Consider the following 27,425-nt stretch of genomic DNA (forward strand, 5'->3'; position numbering starts at 1 on the left):
GATAATCAACAATCCGTCTTTGTCCTTTATGAAGGCTTGCGCTCGCTGCGCCCGTATGGGACTTCCCCAATGTGAAGCCTCCGTTTCCGATTCGAGTCGTTGTGTGAAGTGTGTGGTGGACAAGCAAGGGAATTGTGATATTGCGGGGGTGACCCCTCAACAGCTTCGCAGCATCGCGGATCAACATTACAAGCTCGAGAGGGAGCTTGAAGAAGCTGAGGAGCGTGCCTTAGCCGAGAATCAAAAGGTCTTGCATTTGCGGAAACAAAAGAAATTGTGGTTTGAGAAAATGATGCGTGCGGTTGCGCGTGGTATCGACAACGTCGAAGAGTTGGAACGTGTGGAACGTGAGGAAGCGGAACAGCTTCAAAAGACCACAGGGGTCCTTCCTACTCCTTCCGAGGATCTGGATCCTGTTTTGGTTCGTTCCTTGGATGCCGAATTCAGTATCGAGTCGTTGGACGGTGCTCAGGAGATTGATTGGGATGCGTTCCTTGGGAATGAAACTGTTCAAGCAACGTCGAGCAGTTCGTGAGGTTTCCGGCTGGTTCCCAGGTGTTTTCGGAGTTTGGATATCCCTTCCATTTAACGAGATAATGACGATTCTTTATGTTCCCTCGTGCTTTGAGTATTCGTTCGACTTCGTATTCGTTGGTATCTTCCGTTGTGATGTTGGTAGCGATTGTAGATTCATCTGGTGCTTTCTCTAGTAGCGATATATGAAATATGGGATGGATTCTCATTCCATCTGGTAATGATAGTTCGTAGTTGGTATTCGAGATTTTCCGTTTGATAAGGAATGGTCCGATCTTCTTCCAGTCGAGTTTGTCGCTGGGTCGCTTAGTTTTGATGTTTTTGCGAATGAGGTATACTTTATGTCCCTCCTCTAGGATTGGCGCTGGCAATCTCTTTCTGTCCGCGTAGTGTTTCATTCGGTTCTGCAAAAATATCCATTCCTGTTGCAAGTGTTTCTGTATTTCTGTCATGGTTGCTGCATGCGTTGTAGCTGCTGGCGCGTTCACATTCTGTGTCGCATGTGTCTCGATGATAGGGTCAAATCCGTAATTTGCCCTGAATGGTGACATCTTCATGTTGTCAATCTCAGAGCTATTGTAAGCCCATTGTGCTAGTGGTAGCCATTCTACCCAATCATTCTGTTGGTAGTTGACATAGCTTCGCAGATATTGTTCGAGTATTTGGTTCAAGATTTCTGTTTGCCCATCTGATTGTGGGTGGAATGCCGTTGATAAGCTTTGTTTGATCTTCATGGTCTCCATGAGGCATTTCCAAAAGTTTGAGGTGAACAATTTGTCGCGATCCGATATAAGTTTTGTCGGTAATCCGTGCTGTGCGATAACTGTTTTGAAGAACATATACGCCAAGTCCTTGGTGTTGCTCGATTCCTTGTATGGAATGTAGTAGGCGTATTTTGTGAGTTTGTCCACAATAACTAGGATGCTGTCGTAAGCTACTCCTGTCATGGGTTCTTTTGACTTCGGTAGTTTGACGATGAAGTCCATTGTAACAGTTTGCCATGCTCTTTCAGGTGGTGATATCGGTTGTAATTCTCCGTATGGTGCGTGTCGCGCTGATTTTGCTTTGTTGCACGTGTCGCATTTCTTGATGACTTCTTGTACCATTTTTCTGCTTTCTGGGAAGTCGTACGATCTTCTTAGCCTGCTGATCGTTTTCCCTACACCCTGATGTCCGTGTAGTGGGTGCTCGTGTATTTCCTTGACAAGCTGTTCTTGAAGTGTACTGGGAACATACTGCCGTTCATTGTACAAGAAGGTCTTGCCTTCCTTGGACAGATGCGTTTTCGTTTCCCAATTGTCCAGATAGCTGTCATTATTAATGCATGATGCGATCCGATGCATCCATGTTTCATCTGGCTTGACTTGCCAGGTCATGTTGATTTCTCGGGTGCCTAGCACAAGGTTCCCATCCTTGGTGGCGCGTAGCAAGGGTGCATTACTCACTTGCTCATCCGATTTCAAATCCTCTCTTCGGCTGAGCGCGTCGGCCCTTCCGTTTTCGGATCCTTTACGGTATATGATCTCGAAGTCATAATCCGTGAGGGTTTCATACCATCTGATCTGTCGTTTGTTCAGATCCTTTGTGGTCAAGAACGATGTGAGATTCTTGTGGTCAGTATAGACCTTGATTTGATGCTTTGCTCCTATGAGATAGTGTCTCCATTCTTTGAAGCACTCAATGATAGCCATGAGTTCTTTGTCGTGGATCCCATAATTGAGTTCGGGTCCGTGGAGTTTCTTCGAGAAGAATGCAACTGGGTGCAATCTTCCTTGATCATCTCGTTGTCCAAGCTGTCCGCCTAGTGCAAAGTCTGAGGCGTCCGTTTCAAGCTCATAAGTTTTGTCCTGATCAGGTGCTTTCAACACAGGTTCTGACGTAACTAAATCTTTCATCTTCTGGAATGCCGTGGCTTCTGGTTCGTTCCACTGGAAGCCGACTTCTTTCTTTGTTAGGTTTGTGAGAGGTCGTGAAATGTCTCCATATCCGCTCAAGAACTTGCGGTAGAAGTTCACGAATGCTGTGAATCCTCTGACTTCTTTTAGATTCTTTGGTGTAGGCCATTCCTTGATGGTTTTGATCTTATCCGGGCTCATTCGTATTTCTCCGTGTGTGAGCACGTACCCTAGAAAGTGCACAGTGTTCTGGTGGAACTGGCATTTCGAGGCTTCGACTAAGAGTTTGTTGTCCTGTAGAGTTTGTAGTACCTCATGTACATGTCGTTTGTGTTCCTCAAGGGTATCTGAATAGATGAGGATATCGTCGAGGTATACAACCACAAACACTCCTAGTTGTTTCCGTAAGATCGTATCGATCATTCTTTGAAAGGTTGCTGGTGCGTTGGTAAGCCCGAAAGGCATCACTAGATATTCGTAGTGTCCTCTGCTGGTTCGGAATGCTGTCATCCACTCGTGGCCTTCTTTCATCCGTATGAGGTTATATGCTCCTTTTAAGTCGAGTGTGGTGAACCATTTGGCTTTTCCAACTTTGTCTCTGATTTCCGTCATAAGCGGTAACGGGTATCGATTCTTGATTGTGATCTTATTCAAGTGTCGGTAATCGATGCATGGTCGTAGTTTCCCGTTCTTCTTTGGTACCCACAGGATTGGGTATCCTGCTGGGGACTCTGATGGTCGTATGTATCCCTTTTGTAGCATGTCCTCCAGATACTCCTTGAGCGCCTTGTCTTGCTCAGGGTTCTGAGGATAAATTTTGTTGAACGTTGGTTCAGTACCGGGCTGGAGTCTGATCTCGTGGTCCCAGCGTGAATGCTCCGGTAGTCCTGTTTCTAGCTCTCCGCTGAACAGCTTGCTGTACTGTGAGTATTCCTCGGGAATCTCCGTTGTCTCAGCTTTTGGCTCTCTGGCGATCACATATATTCCTAGAGGCCTGTCGTAGTCCGAATGAGGTGCCCTTCGTAGGCCGCTCTCTGCTTCGTAACCGCATCCTGGTAAATCCCATTGAAGTTGGCCGGTTCTCCAATTGACTCGTGGATTGCTCGCTCGCAACCAGGGTATCCCTAATATAACATCGTGTTTTGAGATCACTGTGATATCCAATGTAACCCGGTGTTTCGTGCCTTGTATGTCGACGAGAAGTTGCGCTACTTCCATGTCGACTACTCCTTGGCTATACTTCACCGCAGTTCCTTCCACAGTCGTGAGTCGGTAGGGCTCGTCTTTGGGTGTCCAAGGCAATCGTAATCTGTTGACGAGATTCGGCGAGATAAAATTTCCTTGTGCTCCGCTATCAATCATTGCCTGGATCCTTTGTCCCATTATAGTCATGTCGATCATGAGGTGTGCTGTGCTGCCGATGTTTGCAGTACATAGAGACCTGTCAGATCTCCGTCGAGGAATCGGTCTTAATTGCGACGACGGCTGTCGTTTCCCGATTTGTTGGTCCTGTCCTCATGTCGTTCTCTAGCGCGTTGTTCTAGGCGCTGTCGTCGGCGGTTGTCTTCCGACGCATTGTTGGAGCTTCCTTGGTGATCGCTTGATCTACCATCTGTGTTAATCGAACTCGGGCTAAGCGAGTTGCTCACAGTCACACAGTTCCCTTCCTCCTTGCATTGTGGGGTTATGGCTTGGGTAGTGTGTGCGTTATCCTTAGCACAGTATAACTTTCCGTTCAATATCTTTGAATCGGTTCGTCGTAATTTCGGTTGTATCGTAAGGGTTGTTCTCCTTCCCTTTCGTTCTCGTGGAAACCATCCGCTACCTTGCTTGCTGCTAAGGTGCGTGTAGCAATTGTCATCGTAACAGAAGGTCCAATTAAGGAGTCTGTGTTCGATTTCAGGTTCGTCTTTCTCAGTTGGATGATTCTCTTCTTCTTGGATCTGTTCCAGTGAAGGTTCACTTTTTGGTGAGGGTGTCCAGTGTTCCCAAAAGTCGTCGGGTACTGGTTGGGTTCCGAATTCCCAATCTTCATCCGAACTGATGTTGTTTGCTAACGTGGGGCTTCCTTCATTGCTTGCCACACTGAGATTTCGCGTGGGTAAGTCTTCTCGGTTTGCGGCATGGAGCTTCCTGCCTTCAGGAATTGGCTTCCATGGCTTTTTCGGGGCTCTGCATTTATTCGCAAAGTGTCCAGTCTTGCCACAATTGTAACAAGTCTTCCCCCTTTCCTTATTTGCGGCGTCAAGTTCCATAGGTCCGGCGTGGTACCCGTATGCTGTCGATGTTCGGCGTGGCTTGCTACTATTAGGTTTATTGAACCTAGCATATGTTCCGAATTTCCTGTGACTTTTTTCGTGACGTCGCTCGTATAGACGGTTGTCTGCCTTGATGACCATTTCGACGAAGTCGTCAAATAACTCAGGACGATCTTCTCGATAAATGTCATCCTTCACTTCTTCTTTGAGTCCTTGATAGAAGACTTCCATTTTGGGTTCGGTATTCCAGTTGAGTTTTGCTGCGATGCGTTTGAATTCCCTAGCGTAATGAGCTGCAGATCCGGTCTGCTTGAGTCGAGTAAGTTGTCGTGTAGCTTCCTTATGCTCATCGGGATTTCCAAATGCAGCGAGAAGTCGTTCTTCGAAGGTTTCGTAATCAGAGAAGATGTGGACAACTTCCGCTCCGGCTTCGGCACCGTGCTTAAGATGTGCGCGGAGGGTTGGCTCCCACCATTCCATTGCTTTCCCAGTCAAGAGGTTGCCAATGCAAAGAATCTGTGACTCAGGTGTCGTGTAGATTTTTTCGTTGACTCGTAGGTAAGCTTGGGCTTGTGTGAGAAAGTTCCTCACATCACCTTTGTAACCATCGTATGATTCAGGCTTGGGGAATTTTGGCATGTTGTTATTGTTGATAGAGGATGCAGGTGTGAGATTTTGAACTGCTGCAAGTTCCTCTTCTCGTGCCTCAAGTTTTTCGTAGAGATCATTCTGTCGGTCGAGAAGCTGTCGATTCTGCTTCTCGAGCTCGGTGATCTTGTCATGAAGGTACTTCATCATCTCCCCGGGGTTGGTGGTCTTTCCGCTTGAAGTAGACATCTTGGAAGTTGTTACTGCTCAAAGTTTCAAGGTAACTTACTGAACAGGATTGATCAAAATGTAACGGTGGCTTAGGTTCTAAGGCACAGTAGGTCTGTTTCTTAGGAAGTAAGTCAGGTTGAATGCTACAGAGTAGCTTTTTGAGCAGTATCCCAATAAGGCCGTTAAGAGTATAACTCTCAATAGTAAGACTATTGCTTAGATTGATCAATAGAGATCTAGACTATCTGACTATGGGAATACCTCCTCCTTAAGTACTCGTCTATCTCTCTATTGTAGTCCTGGATCGATTTGCTCGACCATCGATCTCTTCGAACCTTGATCGACTGGCTCGAGGTTCGGTCGGTTCGATCCTCCCTGGTCGATGTGTTCGAACATCGACCTCTTCGATCGCCTCTTGGGTCACGTGGCTGGTCACGTGCCCCTGCCTTCTTCTTGTGCCCACGGGTCGTGCCTGTCCTAGCCGGTGCGGTCCCGTCCCGTGTCTTGTGCAGTGTCGTTCGTAACAATTCCCTTACTAAAAATGCCTTAACTACTTTATTTACCTGCTTATAAGCTTTTAAAAGCATTAAACGCTCGTTATCTTTTAAGGCTTTAATTTATACCTTCTTAAATACCTTAGGTTTAACGCTATTTAGCGTAATAAAGTTAAATAAACCTATTATAGTATAAATTAATTAAACTTAATCTAGGAACTTATACTTCGCCGCGCTATAATAAATTACCTTCTATTTACGTTTTACTTTTTTGAATTATTATTTAACTTACACACGAAGCTACGAGTAATAATAGTTATATAGCTCCTTTTACGTTATTAGCTAGTGGTTTTCTTCTCTAAAATCCTAAAAATAATAGCGCTCCCCTCTAAAAGGCGTTAATATACCTTTTTTAAGGCTAAAGCTAGTATTATTAAGGTAAAACCTTCCCTCTAGTACGTGGAAAGACCTTATTAATGTAAGACGAAGTAACTTAGCATTATTAATTAATCCCTTAGCGCTAGTAAGCACGTAAGTGAATAATCCCTTAAAATTCACGGCCGCGAATACGTTTTATAATATTTAATACTTCTAAGATTAAAATCGCTGCTATTAGGCTACTAGAATAAACGCCTTAATATACGTGCTATTAATCGCTCTAATAGTATCGTTAAATTACAGGAATCTCTCGTTAAGTTTTATAAAACGAGAGATATATGTTTAATTTAGCTAACGAATAAACTTTATATGTAAATCCTATATTAGTTTAATTATATTATAAAAGATTTAGGATACTAATATTTAAGAGAGCTTAAATTAAGCTATAATAAGCCTTTAGAGGGTATTAAACGCATAAATCCACAGGAAAATAAGGACTTTTTATTTAAGAGATATATCTTTACCAGAGCATTAACAAGAAAACTACATTTTCATTTTAAAAAAAGCTTAAATAATTAATAATAAATCTAATAAAATACTTGAATTATAATAATAAATACATAAAATAGCTAATATTATAGCCAATCAGCTTATTTAAAAAAGTGGGCCCCTTTAGCTTTTTGTAAGCTTAAAAACTAGATTATATAGTTTTCTAAAAACTTACTACACTACACTACACTACAAAAACTACAAAATGTAGTTTTTGAAGTTTTAGGCTTATAATAGTATATAAGGACCCACTTTTTTTATTATCAGCCTATAGTTTTAGATTTATGCTAGTTATTCGTAAGACTTATAATTCTATAAGTATTTTATTAGATTTAATATAATTTTTTATATTCGAAACTACAAAAACTACAAAACTACAAAACTACACTACTTCCAATGCTCTGATCTTTACTTACCCTAACTTCTATGTTATTTAGTAACCACCTATATAGTAGAAAAAACACACTCTTTAGCATTCTATAAAGATTAAAAAAGATGCTATTTAAAGTATAAAGAAGCCCTTAAGTATATGCTAATAATAAGTCTTTAGGAGGTAAATTATTTAATGTTTTATCTCTTATTCTAATAACTAATAAGCTCTTAGAGGCAAAAAACACCTTACAAAACGCTATAATACACATTATAAGCCTTAAATTATTATCGTTATCGTTATTAATTAAAAAAGCTAATGTTAAAAGGTTATTTAAGCCAATTAATAAGCTTATTTTATTAAAATAAAGAATATTAGTTACCTTAATTACAGAAATTAGCGTGAAGCTATTTTAACCTTTCACTAACATTTTTTTAAAAAGATTTCACGTAAATCTTAGTAATTAAGCCTTTTATTAGTATTAAAGCCGCCCCTACTAGCTTAGTATATCGTGAGCAGGGATAGACGGAGGTTTATGTAAAATATTAGGTCTTTGCTTACATTTATGTGTTACATCCAGCTAATTTAAGTCTAGCGCCCATATTGTGCTGAATTGTGCGTCGAAATTGAGGTCAAAAGATTGACCCCAATTCCGGGAATCACAGCCCAACCGTTTTGCGCTACCAAAGAGACGCATCTTGAGCCCCGTTTCTCGTTTTAGGATTCTTCCGCACCTTTCACGGTGGCGACGGAGCAGTTGCAAATCCATTTGGGTATAATCAATCTCAGATTTTGGCTTGCTAGATATGCTGAATCCTAAGCCAAGCATGAAAAATCAAAGCATGTGTCCACATTACATATTGACGAGGTATGGGGCAACGTATTGCTGGCCATAGCTGAGAAATAGGTTGACACTCCAACTGGTTGGAGATGGCTGCTGCTCCATCCGAAAGCCAGCTCTGTACATGGACGTCCCACCGCGTCTTTCTGACCACTCCCTTCATAAGGTACTACCTCGTCCCCCACAGCTCTTCGAGTCGATTCCTTTCACGCCACACGAACGCCGCTGAATCACCCTAAAGCCCCGAGTCCTCGCAAGACAGAACGCATAGCACATGACCAAGTGACCACGAGCGTGAGCAAATGCTTGAAATTCTCCTTGATGCCGACTCAAGTCAAGAGAGCCTAGGGGCAGCTTGTTACAGTTGCCTCACATCGTCAGACACAAGACTTCACTTCGTAGTCGGCATCCCCCAGCATCCCTGATTCAACCGTTGAGTCGCATTACTGCAAGGAGCCCGCTTTACCCACCTGTGATTTCCATTGCTATCAACATCCCCCAGGCTGGGTTACTTACACGAGTGTCTTGCCTAATTCTCGGTACACCTACGACTTTTCGACCCGGCCCTATTTACGAGAGACCAGGCACACTCGTGTCATCTTGTACTTCTCTTCCTTTCATATCCATCTCCTGGACCACAGCTCCAGAATATTGGTATTTATTTTGGCCCGTCGTGGGAAGTAACGCTCATTCCCAGTTCTCAAGATAAAACAACACCTTCTTTTTGTTTCTCCCTTCTTTACCTCACTGCCGACGTTCTGTCACTACCACGTCCTAAAGGTTGAGAGCGAGAGAGAGACAGAGAGAGAAAGACGAAGTATCTGTCCCGGGAGCCTGTTTCCGCCATATACGCAGCTCAACGCCCAAGGGACTCTCAATTAATCTAAAAGCGAAACTCCCTCGATGATTATCACCAGACTCTGTGATACAACAGAGTACAGTCACTGGAGTTGCTTTCAAAATAGCCGGCCACTAAGCCCCCCACAGAGTCCCCGAATGTCCGAAAAGCAGAGCCTGCCATCGCCATTAGAGCCAGAATGGCAAGGACAATATCCTTATTCTCGTCTCGAAACCAACCCTTATCAACGCCCATTTTTGGACACAAGAAACAACCTGGACAGGCATGGGGCTAAGTCAACAACGCCCATGAGGCACCAATACCAAAGCCAGGATTTGAGAATAGAAAGTCTCACTCATGACGCAGTGAGAAGCTTAGGAAATTCAAACCTACAGCTTGGCAGACCGACATCCTCTTTATATGGCACCACAAGTACCGGTTCAAAGCCATCCGGCACCATCAGCCGAGACAGCCTGGGAACAGACTTATCTCCTTACCCCCGACTGACAGAAGCATACAACCCTTACAGATCTCAGGCTTACCAGACTCCTGGGACCGAGTTAGCCCAACCTGAGAGGGATGATAAAGAACGAGGCTCGAGCCAGGACGCCGAATTCGACGTGTACGATGATGATGCCCATGATCCTTATCGAGGTTCTCATTTTTACCACCAAACAGTGGCGGAGCGTATTGCGGCACGTCGCAAAATGAAAAGATTCAGGTATAGCCGAGGCCTTAGAAAACAAGAGCCTACAAATTGAGGGCTTATAGCATATTATAGATTGCTAATTTTCAACAGGCTTACGCCACAACAAACTAGATTTTTGATGGGCGAGTTTGCGAAACAGCCTCATCCTGATGCCACCCTCAGGGAGCGACTGTCTCGGGAGATTCCTGGTTTGAGCCCTCGACAGGTCCAAGTCTGGTTTCAAAACAGGTGAGGAAACTTGGTCAGCAGAGAATAATGAAAAAGGACCTTGCTAAAGGAAATAGACGAGCCAAAATGAAACGAGTTACGATTAATGATCGCGAAAGAATGATTCAGATGCGGGCAGTTCCGGACAACTTTGATAATTTACAAGCCTTACATTCACCTTATAGCGCCGTGAATGGCATTGGAGCATCGCCATCGAATCTGGGACCGATGGTCCCCCCTCACCGCTCAGCTTTTGACAACGGTAGAATTCCAAGTTTTGGTCATATTGGCTGAGAATAGCTTCAATCGATAATTCTGCCAAATATTGCCTCTGGTCGCCCAATTCAAATAACCTGCCTGCATGCGGCATCTCGGCTCCATCTTATGCGCCAATATCAACCATAGTCCGGGTGGGTTTACACCTGCCTATCGCATATCGCTCACACGATGCTCTTACAGGAGTCACGAGGCAAGGCCGTTGATATTGGGTTCACGAAGCTCCGCGGTAGAATCGAATATGTCGACGGAAATGGCCTGTATTTAAAACACTAGCTGCTGCACAAGCTGTTTCAACACTGGTTTGAGGCCGTCGGAGGCCCCTAAAAACGGCCTATTTGAGGTCATCGTCAACTGAAAAAGGCCCCAAATCCCTCTGCAGATAGCTTCAATCAAGGACTGATGTCACTATTCAATTTAATCCATAGCTGCTCAATCGTGACAGAATATGTCGCCCATTAGACTTGTACAGTAATCTTTTGAGGTACTGATATATGCTAACCAGGAAGTGTTTTTAGCCCTGACACTGTGCCTTTGTCGAATAACTTGTATAATAATGGATACGCCGCTAGTAGCTCAACCGTATCACTCACTTCTAGACTTGGGTATCAGGCTTCAACCACGTAGTACTAGAATTCCACAGCCGATAAATTGAGTATATCCCATCACCGCATACGGAGTAGTTAGCCTGGAATAAGGGACTTGTAGTCGCCCTAACGCAGAGATTGGTGCTCTCGACATACTCACGATTCGTACCTGTGCTTTTACAATCGAAGTAGTACTTCAACACCCAATCCATCCAGTCTGCAAGTAAGTTATCCGACCTCTTCTACAGGCACCTTAGGGGGGTTGCGAGAGAAAGTCGTATTCTGATTAGTATCGAAGGAACTCATAAATATGCTCCTCATTTAACGGCCTTGATTTCGCTAATATTGGCAGGCATAAACCTGTCGGTTCTGCCTGGTTGAGACTCCACGAATGACTCAGAGCTGGACGGATCGGGCAAGAGTTGGGCAGGAAGTCCCCCGAAGGCGACCGGCTATGGGTTGAAGGATCAGCTCCCAGAGTCGAGCACAACCCTGGTGCCTGCACAGTTCCCAGATAGGCCTCAGGGACTGCCGTCACTGAAGTCACACACATCCCCAGCGAATTACGCCACTGGGTCGACTGTCTGCAACCGTGGAGTTGCCCCTTCGACAATCCTTTCTGGATGCAGAGCGACAAAATCGGGGAATACTCGACGCCACGGCTCAATACGCCCGATAAACAACGCTCCAGCGACTCGAATCCTCCGTCTGGCGCGACAACCCCGGAGCGAAATGCTGGCAGCGGGCCACTGAAGGATTTGTTTGGGCACGCCGTGTTGTAACATGGGATAAAGACAAACAGATGGCTCTTACTCTTCTTTTGAAGTGGAACTTGTGACATGACCCAAGGTCAGGGCATTCAAGGAGACAAATCAAATTTAGTGACTGGGTGCTATCCGTGCTAACCAGGTTACCGCTCATGCAAGGTACAGAGGGAGCAATGTATTGAATCTTGGACCAAGTTTTGGTTTGTTTCTACGCCTCAAAAATATGTACTTTGCTTGATATTGGATTCTCCCAGGCCCGACAGAGCCATGCAGTTACACCATAGCGTCAACGCCGTGTTTTGATTTACAAGCCGCGTCTTGCAGCGAGCCTGACGTCGACGACAGGATAGCCAATGCATCGCCAGGGCGGTGATTCGTCCTGGGCGCACGAAACACAGCAACGCACATCAAGATGAGCAACCGGGAATGAACCGGGGTCAGAGAATGGAGAGGGGGGCGACGCCACTCGAAAGCGTGTTCTCTTAGCCTCGGCATCGTACTTGGCATCCGTCACAAAACTGGACACGCGCCCTTGATTTATTGAAATTTGGTCGCGGCGAGGCCAGTTTGCACCAGCCTGCGGAGAGTCAGGCGACCATGGCAGAGAAGGAGAAGCCGGTGCTCTACGAGCCGTCCCTCGAGGGCATAACCACCATCACCATCAACCGTCCCCACGTCCGCAATGCGGTGAACCGCGCGGCGGCCGCTGATTTGGCCGAAGCATTCCGCGCGTTTGAAAATGACTCGTCACAAAAGGTGTGCGTCCTGACCGGCGCAGGGGACTCGTTCTGCGCAGGGTACGACTTACACGAGGTGGCCGCCGCGAGCGCCCTGCCGCCCGAGCTGGCCAGGAAGCACGCCTCTGCTGCTGAGCCGGTCGACCGCCTCAACGGCGCCATTGGGCCCATGGGACCGTCCCGCATGGCATTCACCAAGCCCATCATCGCGGCCGTCTCTGGGCACGCCGTGGCAGGAGGGCTGGAGCTGTCCCTGCTGGCCGACGTGCGAGTGGCCGACGACACGGCCGTGTTTGGCGTGTTTTTGCCGTCGCTTTGGCGTCCCACTCATCGATGGGGGTACGGTCCGCCTTCAGAAGGTTGTGGGACTAGGCAGGGCCATGGACATGATCCTTACGGGGCGGGCGGTCTGCGCGGACGAGGCGCTGGCCTTTGGGCTGGTGAATAGGGTGGTTGCGGGCAAGGGGGAGGCCCTGCGGGAGGCGAGGAGGCTGGCTGGCGCCTTGTTGGGGTTTCCCGAGAAGTGTATGCGGGCCGACTTGGTTTCGGCGCGCTACAGCGCCTACGATGCCAAGGGGCTGGAGGATGCCTTGAGGTTCGAGTTTGAACGGGGCGAGAAGGTCATTCTGGACGAGGGCGTGGCCGGGGCCAAGAGGTTTGACGGCGGAGCCGGGAGGGGTGGCAGGTTTGATAATCATGATGGGTGTGGCCACGGTGCCAAGAGCAGAAATGGGAGCAGGCTGTGATGTTTATTCCCTTTGGTCTCTCGTGTTGTTGTATCGTTGCGAAGGAGCGGGACGTGACATTGGTCTTGTACCGACTCGCCAGGTGGGACACTGGCAATTGCAATGCATTACCACGTAGGTCGGATCGAGGATGATGAAAAATTCAATAACACCGCTTATTTTTGATTTCATCTATCTAGAAGCATCCATGGTGGGACACTAATACTTGATTATGCAAGCGGTCCGTTAATATAGGAGCCTACTATACTATTTCAAAGCTTGAAACTGACACGCCGCCCTCTGTATATTGAGTCTTGTCTATCGGATCGTATAATATATTTTGCAAGATAATATTGCCAAAGTAGTATCCACCTTACAGCACAAAATGAGTCACTTGCTTACTTTGACCACTGCCAAGATGCCGGCAAGAGGACTGTGCAAATTTGAACGGTGCGAATCCATAGAGAAAAAGCACCTGTTGTTGCGCGCACCTCCCTTCTGGTTTTATGCCGTGCGCGCCGGAAGACGACCCGTTCTTTTTCGGGCTCGGACTGCGGAGGGTCGGAGGATCGGAGAGGTCGGGCGCGGCGGATGAAGCGGGGCTCCCATTGGCCCGGTGCGGCCGCAACGGCCGGCATGCTCGACGACACCACGGCAGGAGCGATGAGCGAGCCTGACGTTGTATGTTATATAGAGGCAGGGCCAAACACCATCGTGTAGGAGTAGTCTAGGTTTTTAGTATAAAATTGGTCGCACATTGCATTGAATTATATACAGGACACTTGTTTTTTTTTTTTTTTTTACAGGATTGAAAGTTCAGCCACGGCGCACCATGTCCGGTCTTCGATTGGTCCCCCTCCCCCATCGGCATGTCGGCGACTCCAAGTCCGTCGCAACAACATCCATCAGGTCGTGGCCATGTGCTGTGCCAGATGACGGAGCAAAATTTCCTCTCCCATGCAGAAGGCCAGAGTACTTAAGATGCCGGACAAGTGCCTTGTGTGGCGGCGGTCGATACGTGCGTAGTAGCAAATGGCCGGCTCGAGCAACACGCGCGCCATGGCTGGACGGGAGACCACGCCGGGCAAACGAGGGCCATCTGAAGTGCTCGAGCGCCAGGAACTACAAAACCTGGTGCGCATTGCGTCCGACCTGAGAGAAAAGCAGAGTCTTGCAACACAAAACAACTCCGACCTGTCCGACAATGACGACGACCCCCGGCTTGACCCAACCAGCGAGACATTTGACCATTACCGCTGGGCGCAACGAGCCCTGACGTCTCTCAACAACTCGGGCATTACTCTAGAGCGGCAGGGCGTGGTCTTTTCGAATCTTTCCGTGTCGGGGTCTGGGTCCCCGTTGCGGTTTCCAGGAGACTGTAGTCTCCAGCTTGCTGCTTCCATTTCGGTCTCTCGCCCTCGCCGTCTTGGGCAGGGCCAAGAGCAGCCGCCCTCGACGTATTCTTCACAGTGTTGACGGCCTGCTCAAGAGCGGCGAGCTGCTGCTCGTGCTGGGCCGCCCTGGGAGCGGCTGCTCAACCTTCTCAAGGCGCTGTGCGGACACCTGGAAGGGCTGACTCTCGAGCCCGAAAGCGACATTCACTATCAGGGAATCGGCTTCAACAAGATGACGAGGCAGTACCGCGGCGAGGTTGCCTACAACCAGGAAGTCAGATGATTTACGAAATTTTTTCACGGAATCGCGGGCTCTAGTGCTGCTAGCTTACACGGCAGAATTCCTGTTCAGTCTAAGCGACGACCCTCGCGAGCCACCCCGAGTACGACCAACGATCCCTTTGATCGGACATGTACTAGGCATCATGAGAGAAGGTCCAACATACTACCACCGAGACGGGGTTTGTTCATGAATCAATTAATGCGGAAGCATGCTTACAACTAATGGCAAAAGTAACTCAACATCCGCAGAGATGCACTCTCTGAGCATATTCAACTACAAGATTTACGTCAGCACCTCGAGCCGCTTACTCCACATGATTCAAAAACAATCCAAGAGTTTATCCTTCCGACCGTTTCTGCAAATAACGGCCCGTAAGCACGGCGACGCATCAAGCAAGACGTACGAGATATACGGTGGCGATTTGACAGATCATCTAAGCCACGCAGTGCGAACCAGTCTTGCGCCCGGACCACATCTAGACGAACAAAATCTAAGGATGGGCAAGTGTGTCTTGATCGAAATTGACGACTTGTTGAACTGTGGCGGACCATTCGAAGCCCGAAACATTCATTTACTTGAATGGAAGCGGCACCTCGTGGTTCAAGCATCAAGCTGCGGTGTCTGCGGCGACCAGCACCCTCTTCTTGATCCAAAGGTAGAAAAGGCTTTCTGGTATGACACGCTCTTCAATATGCTACCTTGGAATGGCGCAGTTGAGTAAAGACTAACCTCGCAATGGCAGGGAATGGCAGAAATAACAGCGCATCTAGCGGGCCTAGATATATTCGGAAAGAGACACGAGCAGCGCAAAGTCGTCTACGATGCATATACAAAGTACTGTCGAGAACTGCCAAACGACGGATCCGAACTGGCTCGAGAACACAAGAGGGTCATTCGGGAAGCTGGCGTTGACGAGGCTCGACTACGCAAAGCAGGCGTCGCTATTTACCATTGCTGTGTTCAGCAACACGGCACCGACATTCTACTGGACGGTCTGGGAGGTATTCTCTAGACCCGGTATTCTCGGCCGAGATCAGAGACGAGGTAGAAACACATGCCGTTACGAGACCAAACAACGGTGAATTCGCCTTGGACATGGCGGGCTCTAAAGTCCAAATGTCCCGTACTGTTATCTGTATTTCAAGAGACCCAGCGGAGGCGTCATGTCAACGCTAGCTTTCGCTAAGGTCATGACGGACACTATGTTAGATGGCCGGTATCTTCTCAAGGCTGGCAACTTTATCCAAATGTCCGGGCACCTCATCCACAGTGACACCAGCCTCTGGGGTAAGGATGCGATGGAGTTTGATCCCCATCGATTTGTGCCAAAGAAGAGAAAGGTGCTGCGGCTTTGCCGCCCAGCGGTTTGGTGGCATGGGAGCACCGCCGCATTTGTGTCCCGCCAGGCAGTTTGCTACCGTTGAGGTATTGATTGCGACGGCGCTGCTGGTCGTGAGGGCTGATTTGCAACCGCATGGGGGCGCGTGGGAATAAGTTCCCGGCGCTGAATTACAAGGATTTGTCTACGTTGCTGAATCCCCGCAAGGACGTTTGCATTTCTGTTGGTGTCCGCGATAACTGGGTGGGAAAGTGGTCTTTGGAGATGGAGAAAGCAGAAGTCGCGTTCCCCTCGCGTCGGGATAAGCTGATGCGTATAGTTAATGTGCGAGTGTTCAATGAAAATTTCGGACTGCCGTGTATTCCATTCACTCGCATGCTGATACATTAACGCCATTCAAAAAGCGCACCAACTTGCACCACAATGACCTCCTTATAGGCCTCAGTATCAAACGTACATATCATACAGCCGGAGCAGGTGAGTTCGTGTTCCGCCAACAAATGTCTCGTCAATTCTCCGCGTATCAGTCAGTGTAAACAAAATGTCCACACCGGCACTCACACCACCCTAGGCAACACCGCGGCAAAGATGTAATGCACATGATGCGTGCTACCGTCTTTGAAGCCGTATTAACCATGGTTAGCCTCAAGTCTTGACCATTCCCTTGGCACTACCATTCGAATAGCTATTCATCTGTTCCGCCTCTGACGCCTCCGCCTCAGATCTGCCATCTCGGGCAATATTGTGAACAATGTAGGCGGTACCCGATACGCAGAGCACAAACAGCCAGAGCAAGTAGAGTGCCTGGAAAAAAGCCAGTAGCGTAACGTGATGACGCTTGAGATCCAGCACTTGTACTGCTGCGTTTGCCAGTTGAGGACATAGGGACCAACGTCTGAAAATTCGCCTAGCAGCGAGTACAGAATTCTGAGGTTCTGATAATGGCGTAGATATGTCCAGAATGCCTATTGAACATGCAGAAGAACGGCCCAACAATGGACTACCAATGTAATGGAGAGACTTGGAGACTTGTCCCACGAAAGCGACATATTAGTATGAACTTGACATATAGGCCGTTGTACGAACAGGGAGAGAGGCCACTTGCCGCGAAAAAAAGTCGCTAATGTCAATGGGTGAGGTACACGGCCATGCCCATGTAGTAAAATGAAAGCGGTAGCTGAGAGCAATCAAGCTAATAGTAATAATGTGATGTGCAATGAGCTCCCTGAAATCCTTTCGAGGCTTCTCCAGTCCCAACAACATGACAATTGCTTGCTGTGCCCAATAGGCGGCTTGGAACAAGTAATAAACTTGAAGCAGGCCTCGTGGGTTTTGTGAGGAAAGTCTTGGTACATGGCTCGCGTGTTAAAATACCACACTGGCGTCCGTCGCATGGCGTAGACACCGAACGGAGCCATCAAGGCAAAGTACAAGGCCGTGTACGTTTGCTCCATGAAGCGGAGCTGCTTGCCCCGAGAGCGAATGCCGAGACGTCTGGCCAGTGGGCGGAAGATTTCTTGCATGAACAACTCGCGCGTGAAGGACAGGACAACCATGTAGAAGCAGACAAAGGTCACGTCGCGCTTGCCCTTGCCATATTGTACGGGCCTGGCTACGTCGGGCGCAGCAGGCTGTTGCTTGTACGACAGAAAGATGAAGGGGTGGACAATGTTGGACTCTGTAGGACTGACAGCGTATATTGCGAGAAGGACGAGGAGGAGGAGGAGAGGGATCAGCCAGGTGCGCGTTGTGGCGATGCAAAGGCAGCGGCGGAGAAGCGAGGGATCAAGGTGTTTCCTGCGGGTCGTGGCCTTTGCCGTCTTGTTGTGATGCTTGCCGTTGACGCCATTGGACGCGGTGGTGTTGAGAGTCTTTCTTTGTCGCGGCGCAACCCCGTTTCCTCCATTTGCATGTTTCGCAGCGGCCATTGTGACGGGTTGATCATAACTCATTGCACATGCCTTTGCGTCGACGGAAATTGCACGCGATGGCAGACCCAAGTCGTAGCATTAGAACAAAAAAATGGCCACGAGATCTTTTACGGTGTCACAATTGCCAAGTCCATCTTGACCCGCGTTTCGCGGCGGACACGGATGGCGCCGCAAGATGAAGGATCAATGGATGGGCACGAATGGCGCGTCTCCGAACATGGCGCTTGTACCGACTAGCATTGAGCAATGATACCTGACATGTCGTTGCTGGGCTCAAATGTTCCAAGTTCAACCATGCATAGCCTTTGATGTTGGTTGGTCACCTACCCACCATATCGGTGCTCCTCCCGTCTTCCCTACAGGCCATGCCTCCTTTCGTAGTCACTTCGGGTTCCATTGTAGACATCATTGATTGATAGAAATCTCAGCTGAATTGTACATCCCATACCGAGTACACCCTGGGCATCCGGCATTGTTTTGCCTCCCATCGTCCGACTCCCCTTTTACCTGTCGCCCGCAGGTGGACGGCTCCAATATCCCGACTCCCAAGTTTATTCGATTTGTTTCTCGCATCCAATACGGTTAAGCAGCTCCTTGCGGTCCCGGTGGCCGGCGAAGCTGACGCCGCTGCTGTTGCCGGTTCCCCTTGCCCCCGCAGCGCGTCGCTCCCGTGCCGCCCAGTCAATGGCTTCACCAACGCACTCCTTTTCCAGGTATCGTGGCTGTTGAGGTCCATCGTCTTCCATTTCCTCTACTTGGTCGCTCTCCTCCGCCTCGCTGTTGCTTCGAAGATCCTCGGCCCTCTTGCCCTGGAGCATGCGGATAACGATTCGTACAATGACTGTGAACCACATAATCATCATGGCCTGCAGAGCCAGGAGGAATGATAGAAAGACATACATGATGCCATGGCCGAGGCACACAACTCCCGAGGGGTTGCGAAAGGGTTCCAGCAGATGACTCCGACCTGTGGTGGGGATGGGCAAGGGGCCTTCGAGGTTGTCGGCACTGCCGCGATAACAAGCGGGCGGCGTCATTCTCGGCAAGTCAGAGTATATGCTCCAGCACGTCACCATATACAAGACGTGCCGAGCGAGCACCCACGAGATGATGAATCCTCCGAATATAACGTCGCAGATTGTGGTGAAGCCGAGGTACTTGAGACATTTTGCGAGCTATCGTCTTATTGTTAGCTGCGCCGCTTTGCTCTACCGAGCCCAGGTTCCAGTGCCCAACGTACTGGTAAAATAGATCAATTACATCCATCAGGATCAGAATGAGGTTGCCGACCCGAGTCTGGTGGTAAGCGTACGAGCCCGCCAGCAAGGCAATGGTAACAAAGTGATGTGTCAACATTTGCCAGTGGTCCTTTCGGCGCTCTTCAATATTGATGACCAGCACCATTTGGATCCAAAAGCCCCATTGTCCGAGAATGTAGGCCTTCATCAAGCCGTCTATCTCGCGCTGTGGCCAGTCGGTCCAGAGCTCCTCCATGTTCAAGAAGTACTTGGAGTTGTAGTAAAGGTACTGATGGTTTTCACAAACCGTTAGCCGGTTAAGCATTCACGTCGACCGGTGCTCAAGGCGACGTACCATGCCTACAGGCCAAAAGGCGTTGTAGTACATCAACATCCAGCCTTGTTCGGCGAATCTGGTTGCATCTTTGTTGCCCAGCACGCCCCATCGAGAGGCCAATGGCGCGAGAATATGATCCATGCAGAAAGCGCGAAGCCCGGTAAGGAGGACGATGAAAAACGCCATCAAGTACAAGTCGTCATGCCCCGCGGCATACTTGCCAGTCTTGTCATTGCGGTAAGAAAGAGTGAAGAACTTGGACGTGTATTGCCGGGCCGCGGGTATGCAAGCGTGTGTGAGGAACAAGAGCGCGACAAGATTGAACGAGAAGGCTGTTGATGACGGAAATTGCGTAACGGGTTAGCAGACTCCAGAGTGTCGCGGCAGAGGAAACTGGGTTTTGGTGACATCCGGGGAGGGTGAGCGTACCGACTTGATTGTCCAGCAACCAACGGCTCAAGCGTCTTGCTGCGTCTTCGGTCGGCCGTCTAGTCTTACCCGTGTGTGGTTTCGAGCTCAACTGTTGCCGCCCACCAGTTGGAGTAGGAATGCCGGAATTGGACGACGCCAACGGGGTGGGCTTTTCTGCGCTGGCATCCATTGTCGAGCTAATGGCTCTCTGCTGTGCCAAGTTGCCTTCGAATCTCAAGCCGCCGAATTCTTTGGCACAGCCGCGATGAACAGGGAGAATGGTAGCTCAACACACTCGCTACGTGGAGCAGCCGTTGAGGTTTGTTAATGATTTGAAGCTGTCAGTCACCCATTAGTTACTGTAGGTCCCGGAGGGTCCCGGAGGGTTATCGATATCGCCAATGAAAGGCGGTGAATCAACATTAACTGAAAGGGGCAGGACCCTCCAGTCCTCGTCTTCACACGGTCAATGAAATTTGCTGCGATTGAGTTGATCAACCTACACCCCAACAAAAATATCCCAGAATAGACTAGTCTCCACCATTCATCTGCGGATCGCTCCCCGGTGGGGTTACCCCACTCTCTATGCCCTTACACCCGCTGCTGGCCCCTCGGGCATCCAACCAGACTTCATGGCATAGGCTCTTATATTCACTCTTTGTAAGAGAAACCGAAATCGCAACTTGATCGACTTAAAGCTCGTCCTACATGGCTCTGTTTGGAAGTCTGTGTACTTGTGTAACTACTTTTACGTCTAATTAAGAGCTATCGCGCTCTCGTATTTACGCTATAAATGTACTATAGGGTGAGGCAGGAAGACTAGTGCACAATTCTCTCCAAGCTTCTGCTGTGCACCAGACACGGAATGATAAATCATCACAAACAAATTTTCAAGAAACCTGCATATGGCTTTTGTCACAAATAGGCGCAATTCAGAGTAGCACACTGCGCGCAAACGACCAGACATATTAACACCTAATTTAAATGTACATTCGGGTTATTAACGTATAAGTTTTCGCCGTGTATCCGCAGCCAATCTAGTCTGTTCAAGACGCAAATCTTATCCGGACCACAAGCTTTTGCCCTCGAACCTGCCCTGCCTTGAGCATTTCCAGACCCTGTACTATCCCCTTCCACTTTCCGAAATTTCACGGACGGGGTGGCACTTGAGTTGCCCGTCATCTACAAGTGTTGGAACCATGCATGGGACCGCATAGTCGTGTACCTGGAGTCCAGTCGGTTACCTGTGAGCCTGCCTCGACCGCCGTTCCCATGAAGTCGCAGCCCAGGACCGCACCCGGAACCGGATTGTACGCAGGCATACGGTAGTCGGTTGGATTCAGGGCAACCGCGAAAACTCGTATCAGGACATCGTATGGTTCCGTCACTGCGGGCATGGGGTTGGTGGTCGAAACCACGGGCTGCGTTTGCCCATCGGGAGGGTGCACAAGACACGTCTGCCCTTGAGCCATTGGGTTTTTTCCCCTTGACGTACAAGACGCCCAGCATCCTAAACCGGGCTTCATGAGAGCTTAATCTTCATATCGTAGGTTTGTCTAGCCCCCTCGCCGTCCCTCAAGCCGTTCCAATGCGAAGAGGGCTTACTCGGCTCAGGGTCGGAGGGTCCGACGTTAATAAACCCCCCGACTCGGAGTCGGACATGGATCGACTCAGAGCCCCCAAAGTATATTCCAAAGCATACATACCTACAGACTTTCCGATTGGTTCATGGCGCCAAATCAATGAGTCAGTTGGTTGTCAAGTCTACTTGGAGGAATCTGGGGACGACCGAGGCTCGCATCCCACCCACGCCAAGTGTGTACAACGAGGTGTCTCTTCGGCTTCGTCGTCCGTGAATGGCCCGGTTATGCCGGTTTGATTTACTCAAAGTGCCAAGCTTTGCAAGAGTAACTTGGCAGGGCTCTTAGAATCAAGTCACACTGAGCAGTACTGACATCATATTTGCTTAATCACCCCCAGCTCTGCGTATAGCTCGTCACGTAAATCGCTTCAGGTGTGTGAAGTTCAACATGGAGCCTTGGAAAAATCATTCTCTCTCCATGAATTCCTTCAGTCCACCGCAGTTTGCGGTCAATATGACGAGCGCCGCGCTGGATTTCCTTAGCTCCCGCGATATTAAGCCTCAATGGTCATGGACAACCGTGGCCATTGCGACAATACTGGCAACGTACACATTCGATATGGTCTCGAAATTGTACCGTGACCATAGGCTTCGAAAACTCGGCTCGTCAGCAAAACTCATTCCGTTTATGGCTCCTCTCGGTTAGTCTAGTCTTATATTGCTTTCGACGGCATACCGTGTTGTTCCGGGCTTTCTGACCTTGATATGTGGTCTAGGTCTCGATGTCGGAATCTATTCATTGTACCGATTCTTCACCAATACCTACTTTGAACTGGTTTCAGCATGGTTAGATGCATCGCCCGGCCGCACTGTGGAGATGCGCGTCCACCGAGGTGGGAGATGAAATGCTTGCCTATAACGGTAAAATAAACATAGTTGGCTAACATTGTAATATCAGTGGTCTAGCTTCGGCAAGGGAGAGGTGACCAGGCGCATTTGGGCCAACATGATCGGCCAAAGACAGATTTTTGCCAGTGAGAAAACATAGCTTCTGTCCAACAAGTAAAAATTTGGCAAGAGTCGTGATATCTAGTTGATGGCGAATATTGTCACAAAGCGAAAGCGCTCCTCCGTCCCCACGTAAGTTGAAAGTGCCGTGCAACGAACATCTATCTAACACGTTCACTTAGATTGGCCACGCTCGTCCCGATGACCTCACAAACACCGAACGCCATGTGCAGAGGTTATTCGAGCGTTTTTTCCCGTGGGCAAGTCCTCGAAGTGTATGATTGGATTGATCGATTCCAACTTGATGTGACAACCGACATTTTCTTTGGAGAGTCGGCCGACTCCATTATTTCCGAACCTCCTTTCCGTGCTGCAATGGATGTGCCTACCTAGGCGAGCCATCACGAGAGGTACTGGAGGCTGTTGGATGTAACGATCACAATCTCATCAATGTTCCCGCAGAGAGGTTTTATTCTTCTCTGAAGGACACTGGATACGTATATGCGGACTCGTTCAAAGCATTGACGAACTTGAGGCGAAAGCCTGGTAATGTCTCCGGCTCGGCAGCCACTACGGCGCTGGAGTCTAACGGGAAGACTCTCACTGTTCACCCAGCCGTGTTGGACGCTGCCTTTCATTCCATACTCCTTGCTTTCAGCTACCCGGGTGATGGTCAGCTATGGTCACTACACCTCCCTACCCAAATTCGTCGCATTCGAGTCGATCCGACCTTGTGTGGAGCTGCATTAGTTTCCGACACTGTCTTGCAGGTTGTTCGTCGGTACCCATCTCGAAAGATTCTCGAGATCGGGGCTGGTACAGGAGGTGCAACGAGCCAGATCTTGCGACGCATCGGTAATAATTTTACTACGTATACTTTTACTGATGTATCAGCCGGGTTCTTTGAGAACGCCCAGTCAGAGTTTGCATCTTGCCAAGAAAAAATGATCTATAGCACTCTAGATCTTGAAGCCGACATGCAAACCCAGAAGTTCCAAAAAGATGCCTACGACATTGTCGTAGCATCACTTGTTATTCACGCGACCAAGAATCCGGAACAGACGCTCCGCCGAAACCGGTACCTTTTGAAGCCTGGAGGTTATCTGATCGCGTGCGAAGTAACAAACGCAGACGTTATTCGCGTAAACTCTCCTCTTTGGCTGCCTCCCAGGTTGGTGGCAAGGCATAGAGGAGGGCCGTACTCTTAGTGCTGCCGTGAGTGACTTGAAGTGGGATTCGCTCTGGCGGAACTCCGGATTTTCTGGAATCGACAGCATTTCATCTGTTCAAGACTCGATGGTGTTTCCAACCTGAGTTTTTGTCTCACAGGCGGTTGATGACTGGGTGGAGTTTATTAGAGAACCGCTTCTCGCTAGCCCAGCGTTCTTAGTCGGGAAATGTGTTATTAAGAAGCTTTTCATCGTTGGAGGAGCCACCTTCCAGGTTTCTCGCCTAATAGAAACTGTTCAAAAGCTCATCCGACCATTCTGCGGTGACATTGTTCGTGTCCAAAGCCTGGAAGGTCTGGGCCAAGCTGGCTTCAGTGTAAACTCTACTCTGCTTGTTCTCGAAGACTTGGATCATCCTGTATTCAGGAACATGACGGCGGGCAGATTTGAGTCACTGAAGAGCATGTTTGGGTCAGAAAAGACCATCGTTTGGGTCACCCAAAACCGACGGACTGATAACCCTTTTGCCAGCATGCCAGTTGGCTTTGCGCGCTCAGCACTTTGGGAGGTTCTCGAACTTCGCTGCCAGTTCATTGACTTTGAGGACAGCCCCAAAATAGATGCAAGAGTACTAGTAGAGTCGATTCTGAGATTTCAGGTCACCTCATCTCCGCCAGAGCAAAGCCAGCGCAATGTGTTATGGTCTGTTGAGTCTGAGATCATCGTCACCCAGTGATGGGCGTCAACAAGTGCAACGTATGGAACCAATTCAAGATGCAAATGATCGATATAACTCGGCTCATCGAGCAGTAATAAAGCGTGTCAATTCTGCCAAGTGTGCGGTGTCATTGTCCAACACTAATGCCGGCTACATCGTCAACGAAATGTCGACTCCACGGCCACGGAGCAGCATAAAGGCCAAGGATACTGTGCCCCTACACGTCCAATATTCAACCCTATGAGCAGTCCGTACAATTGCTGGAGATGCTCTCCTAGCGACCGGGAAATGTAGACGGATGGGCGCGCAATACATCGCTGTCACTGACTCGGTAGCTTCGCTAATGGATGTCCAGAAAGACAGGCTGCACCCCATTTCGGTCCCGTCTGGATCTGAAGCCATCTTTTGAGAGAACTGGCCTCAAAATTAGTTATGGATACGGTTTCAAAATCCTTGAGAAAGGCCAAGTCTGGCGTGATGAACGACGCACCTCTAGAGCTGTCTAACTCGGCGTCCTTCACAGCCAGAGGAGTCAGAGTAGGCTTTTCTACGGCAGAGGCGGACACGCGCCAGGCGGCAAGGATGTCACCGGGAAGCCAGCTCTGAAAGAGGATATCGTCCTGAATGTGATCTCGCAGCCAGTAGCCGGACGACGTCCTTGCCGTGACCTCGTGGCGGTGCTCCTTCTTTAGATGTCGAGATAAGAGATCATAGCTGATGGAGCGGAAGCGACAGTAGGAGCAGGCAGCACCTCTCTGCAAAGCCAAGTGCGGGTGCTGCAGACAACCGTCTTGCCTAGGCGGCAGCTGGCGAGGATCTGGAAGCTGTAGCGAGTTGATCAGCTTGTTCAGGCCCCATCTCGTCTTCCTCGAAAGGCCATGCTTCTCCCCCAGGTGCCGAGACACACGGTCGCTATCGGCCTTTAAGGCGAAGCCACACCCTATACAGATAATAGCCGGTTCTGGTTGATTCAGATAGAGGCCGAGTGATGCAGCGCGTTGTGCTTCCTCTGGTTGTAATTGCCGGCATATCTGGGGCACAGGCCGTGGGCTGCATGGTCTCCTCGTAGTGTCAGATGGGTTCAATGCCTTTTAAAGAGGGCAAAGGGAGAAAAAGGAGAAGCCATGTATCTATAGTAGTGTACTCCAATCTTATTCTTGGACGCGCTGCGCTATGCTCGGACGCGTGCGAGACCTACAGGCCCGGCATAGCGGTGTAATGTGATTGGCTGCATGGGCCAGTCTGGGAACGGGCCCCGTTTCAGGAGACTTGGGAGCGTCTCGCGAAGCGCAGGGAATATTGGGCGGGAACGGGCCCCGTTACGGCAGACATTGATTGAGTAGTCAATAGGTTAGGTTAGGTCTGGTTAGGTTGGGTACATTTTAATGCTCTAGCTAGCTAGGTCGCAACAGTGGGGGCCTAATCGCTCTCGTCACTTTGTCATATAGTGGTAGGGCTCTCTAAGTCTCTAGGCTCGCTAAGTACGGCCGAGTCTCGGGCCTCACTTATCCCGATGCTCGTATAATTCAGCCGAAGGCTGACTCTACATTAATCCATAAGTTTTCCGAATAATGAGGGTTTGGTGCAGGCTTGACAAATAAGTTTCTATTGGTCCAAATTTTGTATGGGAAATCGCGAAAGAAGGCTGGATTGGTTGGTGGCTCTAGAAAAGTGGGTAAAGGACAGCCACCGTCTGTCGGTGCTTCTTTGTTTACTTCTCTGTTTACAATCGTTTACAATCGTTTACAATCGTTTACAATCGCTAAATTTGCCCAGCGATCTGTTCGTTTGCTTGGCCAGCAGCCTTTCTTCCATTATTGAAACAGATGTACCGCATGGTTGGGTATGGATTATGATTCTAGGGGTAATATTAGTCCTAGATCTGAATTGGCAGTCCATTGCCCGTCTTGCGACCGAACAAAATCACCAAGTAATTTCGTTAGCAGGAGGAAATCTGCCAATCCAACTACAACCTGTCTGGAATGCCGGGACCACCGCAATTCCGAGGTAACTGACACCATTGATATACTATATATGCCTCCCTAACCTGATCAAGCGTGCCAGGTCCAAAGGTGCCGTCCTTGCATTGAGAAAGCTGGCTGTCCGTCCTACCTCAGCTGAGAGATCTGCCCCGAAAAGAACCGACAGAGACGCTGGCCTATCGCCTCCTAACCAGAGATCTGGAACCCAACCTACATCGCCAGAGAAGCTACGGCAACAACATACAGCTAGGAGTTTGTTCGGAGAGCCAGGCAGCCAGCCGCAGATAGTGCTGGGGACGCCGATCCCACCAACCCAAGCGAGCTCGCGGCTCTTCCGGGCTCTAGCTCCCTCACCGCCTGTGCCGCCCTCGACCGATCCTGTCGCCTCACATTCTGATCCATCTACTGTCCGAAGCAGCACGACTGGTGTGGACTACTCTTACCTGGCTGTTAGGTTCCACAAGGGCGGGAAGGACTCGCAAGATGATGCCTCCAAGGCCGGCGCCAGGGCCAAGCAGGCCACTATTCGGCGCGACCATCGTTCACGACGCCGTGCAGGGGAGGCTGTGTCACTAACTCCCACAATCTCTCAACTCGGCGTCTTTGAAGGTTCTGATGGTCCTGGAGAAGGTATCCTTGTGCTGTGGTCCCGGCAGTTTGTTCAAGCTAACCACGGAACGTAGCTGGGAGTCAAGATCGACTACAGGCAAATGAGCTCCCAGATGGGGATGGAATGACCAAGGAGAGTGGGAGGAATGAGGGTGTTCTCTCTGAATCTGATGTTGACGTCGAGGACTATTTCAACTTGCTGCTTTCACCTGCTCGACCACGGAAGTACCTCGAACACCTAGGGTAGAGTCTGATTCCGATCTAGGGGACGAAGACGGGAACGATAATAGCAATGCCTTGGACGAAAGCCCTCTTCGCTATTGCTCGCGGCAGCCTTCCAGAAAGTCAGGGCCTCGTCGCCGTGCTCGCCGTGGTCCTGCCCCTGGTACAGGAGGGCGGCCAAAAAAATCTCAAAGGCAAACTCGATCGTCGGGGCCGCC

At 49.2% G+C, this 27,425-nt stretch overlaps 10 protein-coding genes across 10 annotated transcripts; 5 read left to right on the top strand and 5 right to left on the bottom strand.

Annotated features, from left to right (window-relative positions):
- Window positions 1-12,025: 12,025 nt before the first annotated feature.
- Window positions 12,026-13,005, top strand: J3458_012722 (uncharacterized protein; the record flags this gene model as incomplete). Its single annotated transcript, XM_066120116.1, has 2 exons — window positions 12,026-12,524; window positions 12,616-13,005. Exons 1-2 carry the CDS (start codon window positions 12,120-12,122, stop codon window positions 13,003-13,005), a joined length of 795 nt encoding a protein of 264 aa, XP_065974938.1. The 5' UTR covers window positions 12,026-12,119.
- A 964-nt stretch (window positions 13,006-13,969) lies between these two features.
- Window positions 13,970-14,661, top strand: J3458_012723 (uncharacterized protein; the record flags this gene model as incomplete). Its single annotated transcript, XM_066120117.1, has 2 exons — window positions 13,970-14,365; window positions 14,474-14,661. The coding sequence occupies exons 1-2, from the start codon at window positions 14,017-14,019 to the stop codon at window positions 14,659-14,661; spliced, it is 537 nt and encodes a 178-aa protein (XP_065974939.1). The 5' UTR covers window positions 13,970-14,016.
- A 250-nt stretch (window positions 14,662-14,911) lies between these two features.
- On the top strand, window positions 14,912-15,673 carry J3458_012724 (uncharacterized protein; the record flags this gene model as incomplete). The annotated part of the gene is made up of 2 exons (XM_007811024.2): window positions 14,912-15,316; window positions 15,404-15,673. 2 exons carry the CDS (start codon window positions 14,912-14,914, stop codon window positions 15,671-15,673), a joined length of 675 nt encoding a protein of 224 aa, XP_007809215.2.
- A 1,514-nt stretch (window positions 15,674-17,187) lies between these two features.
- Window positions 17,188-17,928, bottom strand: LAG1_2 (sphingosine N-acyltransferase lag1; the record flags this gene model as incomplete). The annotated part of the gene is made up of 1 exon (XM_066120118.1): window positions 17,188-17,928. The coding sequence occupies one exon, from the start codon at window positions 17,926-17,928 to the stop codon at window positions 17,188-17,190; it is 741 nt and encodes a 246-aa protein (XP_065974940.1).
- Window positions 17,929-18,482: 554 nt separating this feature from the next.
- Window positions 18,483-18,968, bottom strand: lag1_2 (Sphingosine N-acyltransferase lag1; the record flags this gene model as incomplete). Its single annotated transcript, XM_066120119.1, has 1 exon — window positions 18,483-18,968. The coding sequence occupies one exon, from the start codon at window positions 18,966-18,968 to the stop codon at window positions 18,483-18,485; it is 486 nt and encodes a 161-aa protein (XP_065974941.1).
- A 32-nt stretch (window positions 18,969-19,000) lies between these two features.
- On the bottom strand, window positions 19,001-19,425 carry lag1_3 (Sphingosine N-acyltransferase lag1; the record flags this gene model as incomplete). The annotated part of the gene is made up of 2 exons (XM_066120120.1): window positions 19,001-19,106; window positions 19,172-19,425. 2 exons carry the CDS (start codon window positions 19,423-19,425, stop codon window positions 19,001-19,003), a joined length of 360 nt encoding a protein of 119 aa, XP_065974942.1.
- A 69-nt stretch (window positions 19,426-19,494) lies between these two features.
- On the bottom strand, window positions 19,495-20,107 carry lag1_4 (Sphingosine N-acyltransferase lag1; the record flags this gene model as incomplete). Its single annotated transcript, XM_066120121.1, has 2 exons — window positions 19,495-19,838; window positions 19,936-20,107. The coding sequence occupies 2 exons, from the start codon at window positions 20,105-20,107 to the stop codon at window positions 19,495-19,497; spliced, it is 516 nt and encodes a 171-aa protein (XP_065974943.1).
- A 1,906-nt stretch (window positions 20,108-22,013) lies between these two features.
- Window positions 22,014-22,403, top strand: J3458_012729 (uncharacterized protein; the record flags this gene model as incomplete). Its single annotated transcript, XM_066120122.1, has 2 exons — window positions 22,014-22,200; window positions 22,276-22,403. The coding sequence occupies 2 exons, from the start codon at window positions 22,014-22,016 to the stop codon at window positions 22,401-22,403; spliced, it is 315 nt and encodes a 104-aa protein (XP_065974944.1).
- A 1,048-nt stretch (window positions 22,404-23,451) lies between these two features.
- J3458_012730 (uncharacterized protein) lies at window positions 23,452-24,412 on the top strand (the record flags this gene model as incomplete). The annotated part of the gene is made up of 2 exons (XM_066120123.1): window positions 23,452-23,649; window positions 23,837-24,412. The coding sequence occupies 2 exons, from the start codon at window positions 23,452-23,454 to the stop codon at window positions 24,410-24,412; spliced, it is 774 nt and encodes a 257-aa protein (XP_065974945.1).
- Window positions 24,413-24,714: 302 nt separating this feature from the next.
- J3458_012731 (uncharacterized protein) lies at window positions 24,715-25,603 on the bottom strand (the record flags this gene model as incomplete). The annotated part of the gene is made up of 2 exons (XM_066120124.1): window positions 24,715-25,444; window positions 25,593-25,603. The coding sequence occupies 2 exons, from the start codon at window positions 25,601-25,603 to the stop codon at window positions 24,715-24,717; spliced, it is 741 nt and encodes a 246-aa protein (XP_065974946.1).
- Window positions 25,604-27,425: the final 1,822 nt, after the last annotated feature.

The sequence above is a fragment of the Metarhizium acridum genome (assembly GCF_019434415.1).
Source record: "Metarhizium acridum strain ARSEF 324 chromosome Unknown scaffold_269, whole genome shotgun sequence".
NCBI classification, from domain to species: Eukaryota; Fungi; Ascomycota; class Sordariomycetes; order Hypocreales; family Clavicipitaceae; genus Metarhizium; species Metarhizium acridum.